Below are 12,183 nucleotides of genomic sequence, written 5' to 3'. Positions count from 1 at the left end.
TGTAACAGTCTCATTATCAGCCATGCTCTTTCAGTGTCAGATGTTTCTTAGGTCTTCTCCTTTGCTTTGAGGTTTTTCTCTTTTTCTATCTCCAATGGACAAGGCAAATACGGCTTGTTGGCACCCATCTGATTCCATCTGTAAAAATACAAGCAAACCCTCTTCCCCAAGCAGTTAACCTATTTGGTCCCTTCCATTCACCACTCCCTGGATCTCTCCATATCACCTGGCAATTATTTAAAGATAGTGGAGCTATTCACACTGGACACTGCCCTTCTGGTGGGTTATAAAACCTGTATGTTGGAGCTAATGCATCTTTGTCAAAAATTAAAAAATTAATGGTATAGAAAGCTAAATTCAGAAGTTCTCTAGGATTACCCTAAAATGTGCACCATATTGGGCACCAAAATGCAATGTTCTTGTTTGGTTTTCTTGAAGTCTTGGGAGAGCCTTCTTTTTAGTAGAATAATCACCACATAAATATCCAGGTGTTGAAGTCCAAATCCTTTAGTATCTCCTTCACAATCTAGTTGCCTTGCCTGGGGCCTAGCTAACTTTCTCGAAAACCTTTCAGACTGGCCTTGGTCTCAGTGGAGAAAATGAAGGAGGCCAGGCCAGCCACCACAAGGCTGATGAAAATGGAAATGAATCTGTCTCTCCTTGGCTCTGAGAGCTTGAGCTCCCGCCTCCATTCTGCTTGTCCTCTCTGACTGAGATTCCCAGCTTATATGCTCTACACTGAGAATAAACCAATCATTATATCATTAGGAAACCATTATTTGTTATAAGATTAAATCAATCATACTGAACTTAGAGAACTATTGATCACCATGCTAAACTAGATAATCACTGTCTCACCAATTCCACTGAATTAGCACCTTGTAAAAATCCTTATTTCAAGTTCAGAGTTCTAGCTCATAACAGGAAGCCTATCCTGATCTGGATGAAAAAGAAAAAAAAAAAAAAAACTAAGCACTTAAAATATAAAAAAAAGAAACCTCTTAAGAAATCTTGAGGTTTACTGGCTAGATAGCTTTCTTAACCCAAGTCACTATGATTTTCATGACTGGCCAACAAAGGTCCCAGTCAAGCATCATTTGGTCATTGTTAGGGTCCTTGTTGACTCAGAGTGAATGTAAATAGCAATCATTTTTGTTTTGATCAGAAATTCTTTAGATCTTCCCCTCAGAGATTTATTTAATTTTTTGACTAGGTTTTGGCTCAATGGCTATCTAGCCTTAAATGGGTGTAGTGCAAATCAAATTGACACCTATTAGCTTAAAAAGGCCAAGGTCTCCCACTTTATCCAGAGTTATCTCCAGTCAACATTGATCTATATCTGGACTCAGATGGTTCTGGAGGAGAAAGGGAGGCAGGTAACCTTGTATAGTTCTTCCTCACTTAAATTCAATTCACTTGAATGTCACAGCATGACCTCCCTGATGCTATGGTCCTCTTCAAGATTGAAGACATACAACTACAAAAACAGTCATAATAACGTGAAAAACACTGCTAAGGGCTGGTAATAAAAATAGAAAAGGCAATCCCTACTCTCAAGAAGTTAACATTTGAATAGAGGGAAATAACACAAATTACAAGTCAGATGAAAAAGTCCAGGGGTCCTTTAGACATATTGGCAAAGCAGATAGCAATAAATTAAAAAAATATATATATCATTTCTGTAGATCTTCTTCAGTCCTAGTCCCTTCTCCCCAGAAATGATTTTAATTTTTAGATATAAACATATGAAAATATATGTAATTCTTTCATTATATATATATATGTATATGTTTATATGGAAACTAATATAAATATATAAATTAGTGGGAAACATGTAAAATATAAACCTATATGAATAAAAATACACAAATACATGTGATATGAACCCTTAACTCATTTTAAGGAATTATTAAAATGATAAGAATCATCAGGTCAATTCTCCCAGAATATCCCGTGTAGCCTAAAGGCTTCTCATTCAGCCTCTAGTGTCTTAATGTAAGGCCAAACTCTTTAATCAGATCATCCACTTTGATACTGTTCAATTAACATCTTTAAAGAATCTTGGAAACTTCTCAGACCATTTTATTTAGCCCTGATTGAATCAAGTTTCCCAGACTACAATTGAAACAGTTTCAATATCTCAATACACATCCTTTTATCTCCCCAGTTCCTTGCTGATTTCTCCTTTTCTCTGAGATATTTAAATCACATTTCACACCTCCCTTCACAAAGCATGAGGCAAAATCACCTTTGGATTTTGTCCATGACCTTTCCTTTTGAATAAAGATATCTTTTGGCAAGGGAATACCACTATGATTTTATCACATGCGCCTTGACATGTATTTTGAACCAGGAATTGCTCTCCCGACTCTCATCATATATATTTCTATATTTAACACACATATGTTAGATATATTTTGCATACATCTTTTAATCATTTTTCAAGGTACATTCTGTTTTCTCCCAACAAAATGTAAGTTTCATGAAGGCAGGGGCCATTTTACTTTTATCTTTCTATGCTCAGTGTTAACAAGGTGGGCTAGTACATGGTAGGCCCTTAACAAAAACTCATTGAATTGAATCAGGTTTAATCAATTATTTTACAGAGACAGACAAGTTCCTCGGCACAGTAAAGGGCAAGGGATTTGCTCAACAATGCACAGGTAGGAAGTACTGCAGATTGGGTACAAGCCCATGCCTTCTGACCCTTGAATCTCCTCCATCTCTATCATTTTATTTGGTGTTTTCATCTGTTCATGTGGATTCAATTATTGCTATTGAAATTATACTTAGATCTACCTGTTTAGTCTCTCTCCCAGAGTGGGAAGGGCATTTTTAAAGCACTTACTATGTGCCAAGAAGGGACAGTAAGGTCATATACTGAATAAATCAACAGGCCTGGAGAGAAACTTATCTTCCTGAATTCAAATTGGTCAGGGGTAGAGTCAGGGTAGAAATTCCCAGTTTGAAATATGAAGTGCAAGGCACAAGGAGCATGTAAAGAATTCACAATGCTGTTTGCTTTGCCAAAAGATAGTTTTATTTTTGAGGTTATGACAAAGTGAAGAGGAAAAGTAGATACCAGGAATGATAAATATGAAATAGATTCAGGAGAGCAATAGAAAGGATATTATGGTTAGCAAGGAAAGGTATTTGAACAATTAACAAGGGAAAAATTAACCAAGAGAAAGGGAATACGGCCACGAGATGGGAATATATCACAGAGAAGTTTAATAGTGTAACCCCAAAAGGGGTTTGCAAGGGAAGGAGATTCTATCATTGACTGACAGGATAACCCTAAAAGGAATTTAGCATCGTAAATAAGTTAGCTATAACAAGGAGAAAGACACCATGAGACATGGGAAGGATGGGATGAGAAGACACCATGAGGCAAGATGCCATGGTGGGCTAACTAAAGGAATTTAGCCAAGATGTCATAGGTCATGGGCAGATTTATAAGGAAAATTTAACGTGGGGGAGGGTTTAACATAATTTAGCTCTCTGATTGGATATAGTAAGATGGGGCTTCCAAAGATCTCCAGGAGAATGGCACTATAATGGGAAGTCCACTTGAACAGAAGACGTACTTAAGACTTAAGACACCAGAGCTAAAGCCTTCATTTGTCTTCCCTACTTGCTTCAGGGAGTATTATAATCTTATCAGTGTTTCAGGATTTCTCTGTCCACTCCCCTAGTTACCCAGGACCTCATCACTTCTAGCTAAGTGACTGTTTGCCTTAGTTCTCATGGAAAAGGAAATGGCAAATGACTTCAGCGTCTTTGCCAAGAAAACCCCAAATGGGATCACAGAGAGTTGGACATGACTGAACAATGGCTGAAAACCTCTCTCCCAATCTCCTGCTGATTACTGAACATCTAGAATGGGGTATCTCAAAGATGTTCCAAACTCAACATGCTCTTCAACTCAGGGAAACTGGTCTCCCAGCTGTTCCACAAACAAGACCCTCTATCTCTCGGCCTTCAGCATTCTCTTTCCACATTCCCCTATTCCTGGAACATTCTCCTTTCTCATCTCTGTCTTCAAATTCCAACCAAAATCTTTTTCCCAACTCAATTCCAGTGCCTTCTCTGTCATTTTTTTCCTAATTATCCTGCCCATAGTTTACACTTATTCCTTTGTGGGTCGTCTTTGTGTTCTCACTACTTATCACAATGCTGGGCACATGTTGTTCAGCACCACCTAGCTGGCCCCTGATCAGTCATGTCTAATTCTTCATGACCCTATTTGGGGTTTCCTTGGCAGAAATACCGTAGTGGCTTGCCATTCTCTTCAAGAGTTCATTTTACAGATGAGAAAATTGAGGCGAACAGGGTGACGCAAGTTGCCTAGGATCACACAACTAGGAGACCAGATTAGAGCTCAGCAAGCCGATTCCAAGCTCAATGCTCTATCCACTGAACCGCCTGACTGCCCTTCTTGGCACACAGTGGGTATTAAATATATGCTTACTGGCTGACTAAATCTTGCCCTTTCTACCTTTACAACATCTGTCCCACACCTTCCACATCCACAAGCTCAGGCCCTCATCACTCCTTGCCTGGATCCTTTTAATGTAATTTAATTGAACAGTTTTTGTTCCCATCCATCGTTCGCTACAGTGACTGGGGTGTCTTTTCTAAAACGGATCTGGTCATCCCAGCCTTTGCTGGCTGCAGGTTTGCCTCTTGGGGCCTGTGAGCGCTTCCCAACGCCCCCTTGCTTATGCCTCCGGACTTCCTAGACTTGACTGCGCTTGCTGCAGAGGTGCCTGCCTGGCCCTCCTCCTTCCGGAGTGTTGTGCCTCACTTAACGCTCCCAGCCTTTCTGCCCCAGGAGGCCTTTCCTCCTCTCCTCGGAGATCGCTGCCCACGGCAAGCACCCAAGGGACCCCGGCTGCCTGTTGCAGGGGTTGCTTCCGATCTTTGTTAAGACCGCCGCCGAAAGCGGCCCAGGCCTCCCCGTGCATCCTGATGCTGCTCGGCCTCCCTCCCTCCAGTCCAATTCACTGCAAAGTCCGGGCATCCCCCTCCCGACGTCCCCTTCCTCTTGGAGAGCAGGGGCCGGACGGCCAACGGCCCCTGGCTAGTTTTCCTCGGTCCCTCTCCGATCCCGACGGCCGTGCGCCGGAAATCTCGGGCACCAGAGGTTGCTTTTCTAACCTCAGGCCTAACACGGAACGTCCCGCAGCTTCTGCCTCCTGGGCCCCAGCGAAGAACGCTCTCCCCGAATCTTTAGGCCAAGTGCCCCCGGTCTTTCCCCGGGGTTAATGGCGGGACGCCCGTTTCCTCTTCCAGCTGTCCACTATTCTCGGGACTTTAGTTATCCCTGCGGGCCCCAGTTGTGGCCCCCAGAACTGACCGCGACGCCGCAGGTGAGACCCGGGGAGAGCAGCGCGCGCATCCACCCTTTCTCGGTGGGCGGGCCTTGGGTTCAGATCCGGCTCCTGACGCACCCGGGCATGTAAATGGGCCCCTCCGCCTGGCAGAGCGCGCTCAGCGGGTGAAAGCGCGGCCGGAGACATTGGGCCGGCTTTCTTTTCTCAGAGGGGGCAGTGCCCGGCCCGAGCTGGACCTCGCGCGTCTCTTTCAGACGCCGCGGCCCAGACGGAGCTCTCCGGCCCAGCTCCCCCTCCCCCCCGGGGGGGCGGCAAACGCCCCTCGCAGCCGTAGCCCAAAGCACTTTAAGATGGGCCGGACCGGCCTCCGGCCCGGTCGGGAAGTCTAAGGGAGGGAGGTGTCAGCCGGAGGCCGGGCCGTGGGCGTTCCCCGCGGGGCGAGGCCGGGGCGGGGTCCGCGAGGGTCGCGTGAGGGGGCCGGGGCGGAGCCTCGCCCGGGCCGGAGCGCCGGCCGGGAGGAGACGTAATTGTGGGCGTGGCCACGCAGGCGCCGGGGCGCCCGCCGAAGGAGGGGCGGGGCCCGGCCCGAGGCGCGGACGCGGCCCTCCGGCGGAAGGGTGGGATGGCGCAGGCGCCGGGGCGGGGAGGCGGGGCTGCGCAAGCGCCGTGGGTGGCGGTAGCGGCGGCGGCGGCAGTGGAGACGGCGGCGGCAGCGGCGAAGGAACGATGGTGCTGATTAAGGAATTGTGAGTCGGGGCCAGCGGAAGCGGGGGGGTCTCAGGCTGGGGTCGGGGGGCCGCTCCTCGGCGGGCGCGGGTCCCGGCGTGAGTCCCCGCAGGGTAACGGAGCCGGGGTGGGCTCGGCGGCCCCGCCCGACGCCCCCTTCTCCCTCCGCGCGGAGAGACCCAGGCCGGCCGCTCCCGGCTCCTCGCGAGCTGCCGGCTCCGCTCGCCTCTCCCTCCCCCTCCCCCGCCTCCCGCGCGCCTGCGCACGCGCGCTCCCTCCCCCGCCCCCGCGCCCCGCGGCCCCTGCCCGGTCCGGCCCCCAGGCGCGGGCGCGCGCGGCCCCCTGCCGCCTCCTTTCCGTTGGGACCGGCCCCTGGGGGGGTCGGGAGAGGGGAGCGGGAGTCGAGCGTGGGGGCCGCCTAGTCCGGCCTCTCCCTCGAGCCTCCTCGGACTCCCGTACGCTCCATGGGGGAGGGACGAGCCTTACGGGAAGGAGGAAGGAGGGGGAAGGGCCCGGGACTGGGGGGGGGCGGTATGCCAGACCCTGGGGGGGGGGGTCCTAGCGCCGGGCGGTCACCCCCCCCCCCCCATTCCCATTAGGTGATTGATGTCAACCCGTGTCCCAGGCGCCCCTTTCCCCCCGGTACTGAGCGCTGCCGCGGTCCCCATCCGCCCCGAGACCCTCGTTTTGGGGGTAGAGCCGTAGGAAAGTGGAGGGAGGGAGATGGTCAGAGGAGGCTCAGGCGCAGGCAGCTTCACGGAAGGAGAGAAGTTGGTCAGGTAGAGACGGGGAGACGGTTCGGGCCCTTTCGACAGCCAGCCCGGGGCGTGAGTTCCCTTGGAAGTTGTGGGGCTGCAGGGGACTTGGGTCACGCCTTTATTTACAAACCGGGAGACTGAGGCACAGACCTGGCAAGGCTCAAAGCTAGCGTTCGAACCCAGCCCCTTTGATTCCGCCTCCGCTGCTTTTTAGAGGCCATAGGGAGCCATAAAAGGTTTTGGAGAAATGAAGGCTTCTAGTGGTATACGCTGCTTAACTAGCTCTTTGACAGTGACCTAGACTCTTGTTGTAAGGAGGTGTTTAGATTATGATCACAAAGCTAGGTCGCAAGTGTAGGCTTAAGTTTTCATATCTGCAAAGTGAGCTGGCAACACTCCCAAATTCACCGTTCTGAGGAAAATGTAAGCTTAAAAGGGCCATAGAAATGTACATTTTTATTGTACTTTGAACACCACTTGAAACCTCTTGAATCTCATTCTCTACCAAAGGGATTTTAGAGACCGACTTTTACATACCTCTTATTTCCCATATGAAGAAGTTGAGGCTCACTGAGGGAAAACCTAAGGAAGTATTGACAGGACTTTTAGCAGAATCTGGACCCAAAACCCTGCTCTTCTGCTCAGCACTGTGTCCTTTTTACGGTATAACATTACGTGCAGGTAACTTGGAGTTCCACGTATATTCTTCCTATTAAATACCTATTTTAACTGTCCCCTTTCAGTTATTTGCCATGCTTTTCTTAATTTTAATGGAGACTGCTTGATCATGGGCTCATAGATCTACAGCTGGAAAGGGGCCATAAGAGTTCATGTAAGCCATTCCTTTCCCTTGAAGAATGAGAAAAGACTTTAATATGATTTCCCACTTGTGTACAAACCCTAAGGTGAAACAGATTTTTCAACGAAAAATGATTGGGTTAGTGATAAGTATTTCCTGAATTTTCTTTAGTCTTCCTGTAACTAGATTGTTGCATCCTTTTGTCTTTCACAGTAGAATGAAATGGTGGAAAATGCAGTTAAAAAGTTGGAAGATAAATGTTTAAAATATCGAAGCTTTGTTAGCATTTAAAAAAAATTTTTTTTTTTTAAATGCTAACAAAGCTTTAAACATTTATTTTTTGCTTTTAGATTTATGTGACGTTTTGGGGCCAAGAAGCTCCTGCCATTTGTCATTGTGGAATTTTTTTTTTTTAACTTCATCATTTCTTTAGAGTAAATAAGTAGATGAATTAGTAGTATTAGAGGTGAAAAAATAAGATAAGTCAAGTTTTTATTAAGCCCTTACCATATATGTGCTAGGACTGTGAAGAAAGGCAAAAATGTCCCTTCTCCCAAAATAATTCAGTCCTTGGAGGGGGAGGCAGTATCTAAGTAATTATGGACAAAGAAGCTATATACAGGCTAAATTGGGAGTAGTAAAGAGGGAAGTGCTAGAATTGAAAGAGATGGAAAATGATATTTTAACTAGATTTAAAGGAAGATTCAAAGGGTGCTGAAGAAGGAGGCTTTTCAGCTATGGGGTCATTCAGTGCAAATACTGGGAGTCTGGAGTTGGACTGTCTTTTTGTAGAATAGCCAGGAAGTTGATGTCACTTAGAGGAGTGTGAGATGTAAGAGTTGGAGGCGGGGAGGTTATGAAGATTCAACTGATTAATTCTCCAAGTAACAGGAAGCAGTAACGTGTCTTGGATAGAAATTAGTGACGTGGTCAGACCTTGAATGCAGAGAGATTACTTCAGCAGTGGGGTGGGGAGAGACTTAAGGCAGGTAGGTAGGAGGTTAGGGGGGTCTCCTTCCCTAGGGTGGGAGCAGTGTCAAGTGAGAAGAGGTGTGTGGGAAAGTGACAGGCTTTGGCAGCAGTTTGGTTTGGGGGGATGGGGGAGAGGGAAAAATGGAGGGTGACATTTAGCTTGCACACCTGCCCTGAAATGTGACTGTGTTCAAGCTCCATTCTTCTGTTCAGTTTCCATGTTTATCCACAGGAGCCCAAGTCAAATGTCACTTTTCTCAGGAAGCCTTTCCTGATCTCAGTTGGAAAGGATTCTCTTCCTCATTAAGTCTCCCTGGACTTTGTATCTCTTAGGTTTTGTCTGCTTTGTGTTCTTCTTGTGTACCTAGCCTGGGGACAACTCCATGGGGTAAAAAGGATTTCATTTTCACAATTCCTTCAGCACAAAAGACCCGAGTACCTAAATGGTGATAATGATGGTAGATCATTGCTGAGGGAATAAAAGATACGTGGAATGACAAGGGGGGGCTTAAGGGGTTTTGAGATCTCAGTGGAAACATGCTAGATATATTTTAAAACAATTGGGTTTTCTGAAAAAAAAAAAAAGGAAACAGGTTTTTGAGATTTGGAAAAATTAATTTTTTAAAATAAATTGATGTTCTTTTTTACTAATGAATTGAGACTTCAACTTCCTGTAGTACATTAAAGACTCGTTCACTGTATTACTAACTTTACAAAACCAGCATTTCTTTGAAAACCATGTTATATAAAAAACATTTCATAGTATCTTTCTTCCAGTGAATTTCTTGGCAATCTCTTCAGTGTTTTGTCATACCTAGGGAATTTTTTGTGAAATCAGATTAGCCTGGCTACAGAATTGATAGAAATCTAGGGAATTTGTAGTTGATTGAGGTTGTAGCATAGCTTGGCAGTAAAACATTTATTAAGTGATAACAGGGAATTCCCAATTCTTGTTGGCACTGAGCTGCTTCCCATTTGATTTCATTACCTGCAAAATTGTTATGTAGCATTTGAAATGACAGTGGAGTTCTTTTGGATTTGAGAATTTACTTGATTATCCTTGGGATCCTCTACTGGCTTGCTTGTTGCCCTGCCTGTTTCTCTGAATTGGACAGATAATGGAAAGTTGCCTCTGTGTTGATGATTTATTGTGTTTTTAGGGAATTCAGATATGTAGAGTACCTGACACATAGCAGGTGCTTAAAAAAGCTCGTTGATTGATGTGGCTGAGTTAGGCAAATTAGGCTGGTTAGGCAAATTTAGAGTGCTTAGCCAGGTGCTTTGGGAATAATGTTAAGTGTTGAATAATGGGGGAAAGTTGCAGAGGCAACTTGAGAAGAGGTGGGAGAGGAATGGGCTTTTAGGCCTGCATGGTATGATGGTCAGGCTCCTAACCCATCACTCTGCTTTGTAGCCAGACTGGTCTCTGTGGCCCAGCAAGAATAGTTGTTTCCTGGGTTTTGCTTCTTGAAACCCCTGTCAGTCATCAAACATAAATGCCTATTATATGTGCTAGACCCCAAGATAACAAGTGACTGCGGGAGACCACACACATTCATGTGTATAAAACCCAGAAAGCCTATAAGAAAACTAGGGTGAGGGTGGAGGCTCCAGTTTGGGGGAAGCAGGAAAGGCCTCAAGGAAAAGTTGGTCCTGGAGGAGGCGTTCCGGGCTAGGGGACAGTAGGTGCAGAAGGCCAGAGGCCAAGCCCAGGATGCTAGGAATAAGATGCCCTGTTTGGCTGGGACGGGGAGTTGGTAGTTATGTGTAAAAAGGCTGTTGGGGGGGGGGGGGCGAGTCTTTAAGAGTAAAAGCGAAAGCTAAATGAAGTAGTGTATATTTAGAGATTATTACGTGCTATTTCATAGCACTGGGCTAAGTATAACAATTGTTTGTTAGAAAGTGCCTGCCCCAGCAAGAAGGGTATCTTTGGGTACACTATGTGAGGAAGTGAATTTAGGTCTGATGTAGATTGAGTCAAAAATAATCATGCCCTTATTAGCACACCCTTTCCCCCCTTGCCTGGTGCTGAGGATTTGTTTATCTTGGGTGGGGAGACTAGCTAGGGTGAAGACAGGAACCAGGAATGATGGCTAGCACTGGAGCTCCTTCCAGGCCTGTGGAGTGGGCCCAGCAGAGGATGTCTGGATTTGTTGGGAGACGGCTTTTCTCAGGGTTTTGTAGCCTCCCTCCAGGTAGAAAGTGGCATCCCCACCTACATTCAGTTCTCTTACTCCAGGAGATGTTTATATTTGCTCCTGAAGGTGGTTCTAGAATTCGGGGCTGAGGTGGGGCAGGGAGGAGATGGGTGGGTGGAAGCAGTTATGGACTTGGTGAGACTTGAGCCTTAGGAATTTAATTTTGGTGATTCTGGAAGCAAGGAAATCAGTGAGGCCATTGTAGACCAGTGCAAGCTGGAGGTGGGGGGCCTGTCCTAGGATGGGGTGTGTGTGTGTTTGTGGCCGTGATGGAGTCCAGGATGTAGAGTGACAAACCTGGGTGACTCAGAATTGTGGTGGGGAAATTTGGAAGTGAAGTGGGTTTGAGGACTTTTTTGATTACCCCAGTTAATGTTCATCCCTTTGTATTTTGTGTAGTTTTTTGTAAGTTCCTGGAGTAATTGGTGTTGCCCATGTAGAAGGTGAGCTCCGGGGAAATGGGCATGGTTATATATATCCCATTGTTCAAAAAGTATCCAGCACATAATATGTGCTTAATAATAATTATTGAAATGTGGGGCTTTCTTGAGAAGTGGTTGTTCCCCTATTTTTGGATACACCCTCCAAAAGGGTTGGATGACCTGCCTCTCCTGTTCCATCATAGACTGGACCTGCTAATCCTTTTAGCTCCCTTCCAACTGCAAACATAGTGATTCTGGCGATTGTGTTAAGTGGTGAGTTCTTCACTGAGAGATTCTTGGAAGAGATGGGAGCAGAAATGAGATTGTTTACAAAGACAGAAAAAGAGAAAGCTGCCTTCAAATATTTGAAGGATTGTCTTGAGGAAAATTTCTTTCTTTGGCCTCACAAGATAGAATTAATAGTAATGGATGATAACTGCAAATTTGGGCTTCAAGAAAAAATCTGATAGAAAAGAGCAGAGATGTGCTGGCCAGCTGGTAGCATGTTGATTACTGAATCTTCAGTTTGAGCATTTGCACCTCAGAAAATGGCAAGGATTAAAGAACCATAGTTTCCTGAACCAAGAGAAAACATTCTGGATTTGAAGTCACAGGACTTGTGTTCAAATTCTGTCTCTTCTGCCTAAAAGAGGGGATTGGATTAGATGATTTCCAAGGTCTCTTCAAGTTAAGTCCTACAATATTATCTTAATTGGGGTAGAAGATGCTCAGGTAATTTTTACAGTTTGCATTTCTTCTTCATGATATCATTGGGTATAATGAAAAAACTATACCTTTAGGGGTCTGTGATGTAAAATTAGATTTTGCACTGATGTGGTTGGTAATGTTTATTTTCTTAATTTTTTTTTTTTTTTTTTTTTTTAGCCGTGTGGTCTTACCATGTTCAGTTCAAGAGGTAAGTCCTGTTTATTTCTAATGATACTATGTTTAAGCATAGATAGTATAGTGATA

The 12,183-nt window shown here is 45.7% G+C and overlaps 1 protein-coding gene across 4 annotated transcripts in view; it reads left to right on the top strand.

Annotated features, from left to right (window-relative positions):
• The first annotated feature begins 5,955 nt into the window (after nucleotides 1-5,955).
• Nucleotides 5,956-12,183, top strand: part of PITPNB (phosphatidylinositol transfer protein beta) — a 71,407-nt gene continuing 65,179 nt past the window's right edge. For 2 of the 4 annotated variants that reach the window (XM_031948823.1, XM_031948824.1), the window contains exons 1-2: nucleotides 5,956-6,082; nucleotides 12,097-12,127. In XM_031948823.1, the coding sequence (XP_031804683.1) occupies nucleotides 6,063-6,082; nucleotides 12,097-12,127 (51 nt within the window). In that variant the 5' untranslated portion in view covers nucleotides 5,956-6,062. Of the gene's footprint in view, nucleotides 6,083-6,410; nucleotides 6,518-7,417; nucleotides 7,502-12,096; nucleotides 12,128-12,183 lie in introns of those variants that run through there. The other 2 variants (XM_031948826.1, XM_031948827.1) reach the window with 2 other exon arrangements.

Source organism: Sarcophilus harrisii, chromosome 1 (assembly GCF_902635505.1).
Source record: "Sarcophilus harrisii chromosome 1, mSarHar1.11, whole genome shotgun sequence".
NCBI classification, from domain to species: Eukaryota; Metazoa; Chordata; class Mammalia; order Dasyuromorphia; family Dasyuridae; genus Sarcophilus; species Sarcophilus harrisii.
Note: the sequence above shows the minus strand (reverse complement) of the source record. Positions and strands in the feature narration are given on the sequence as shown.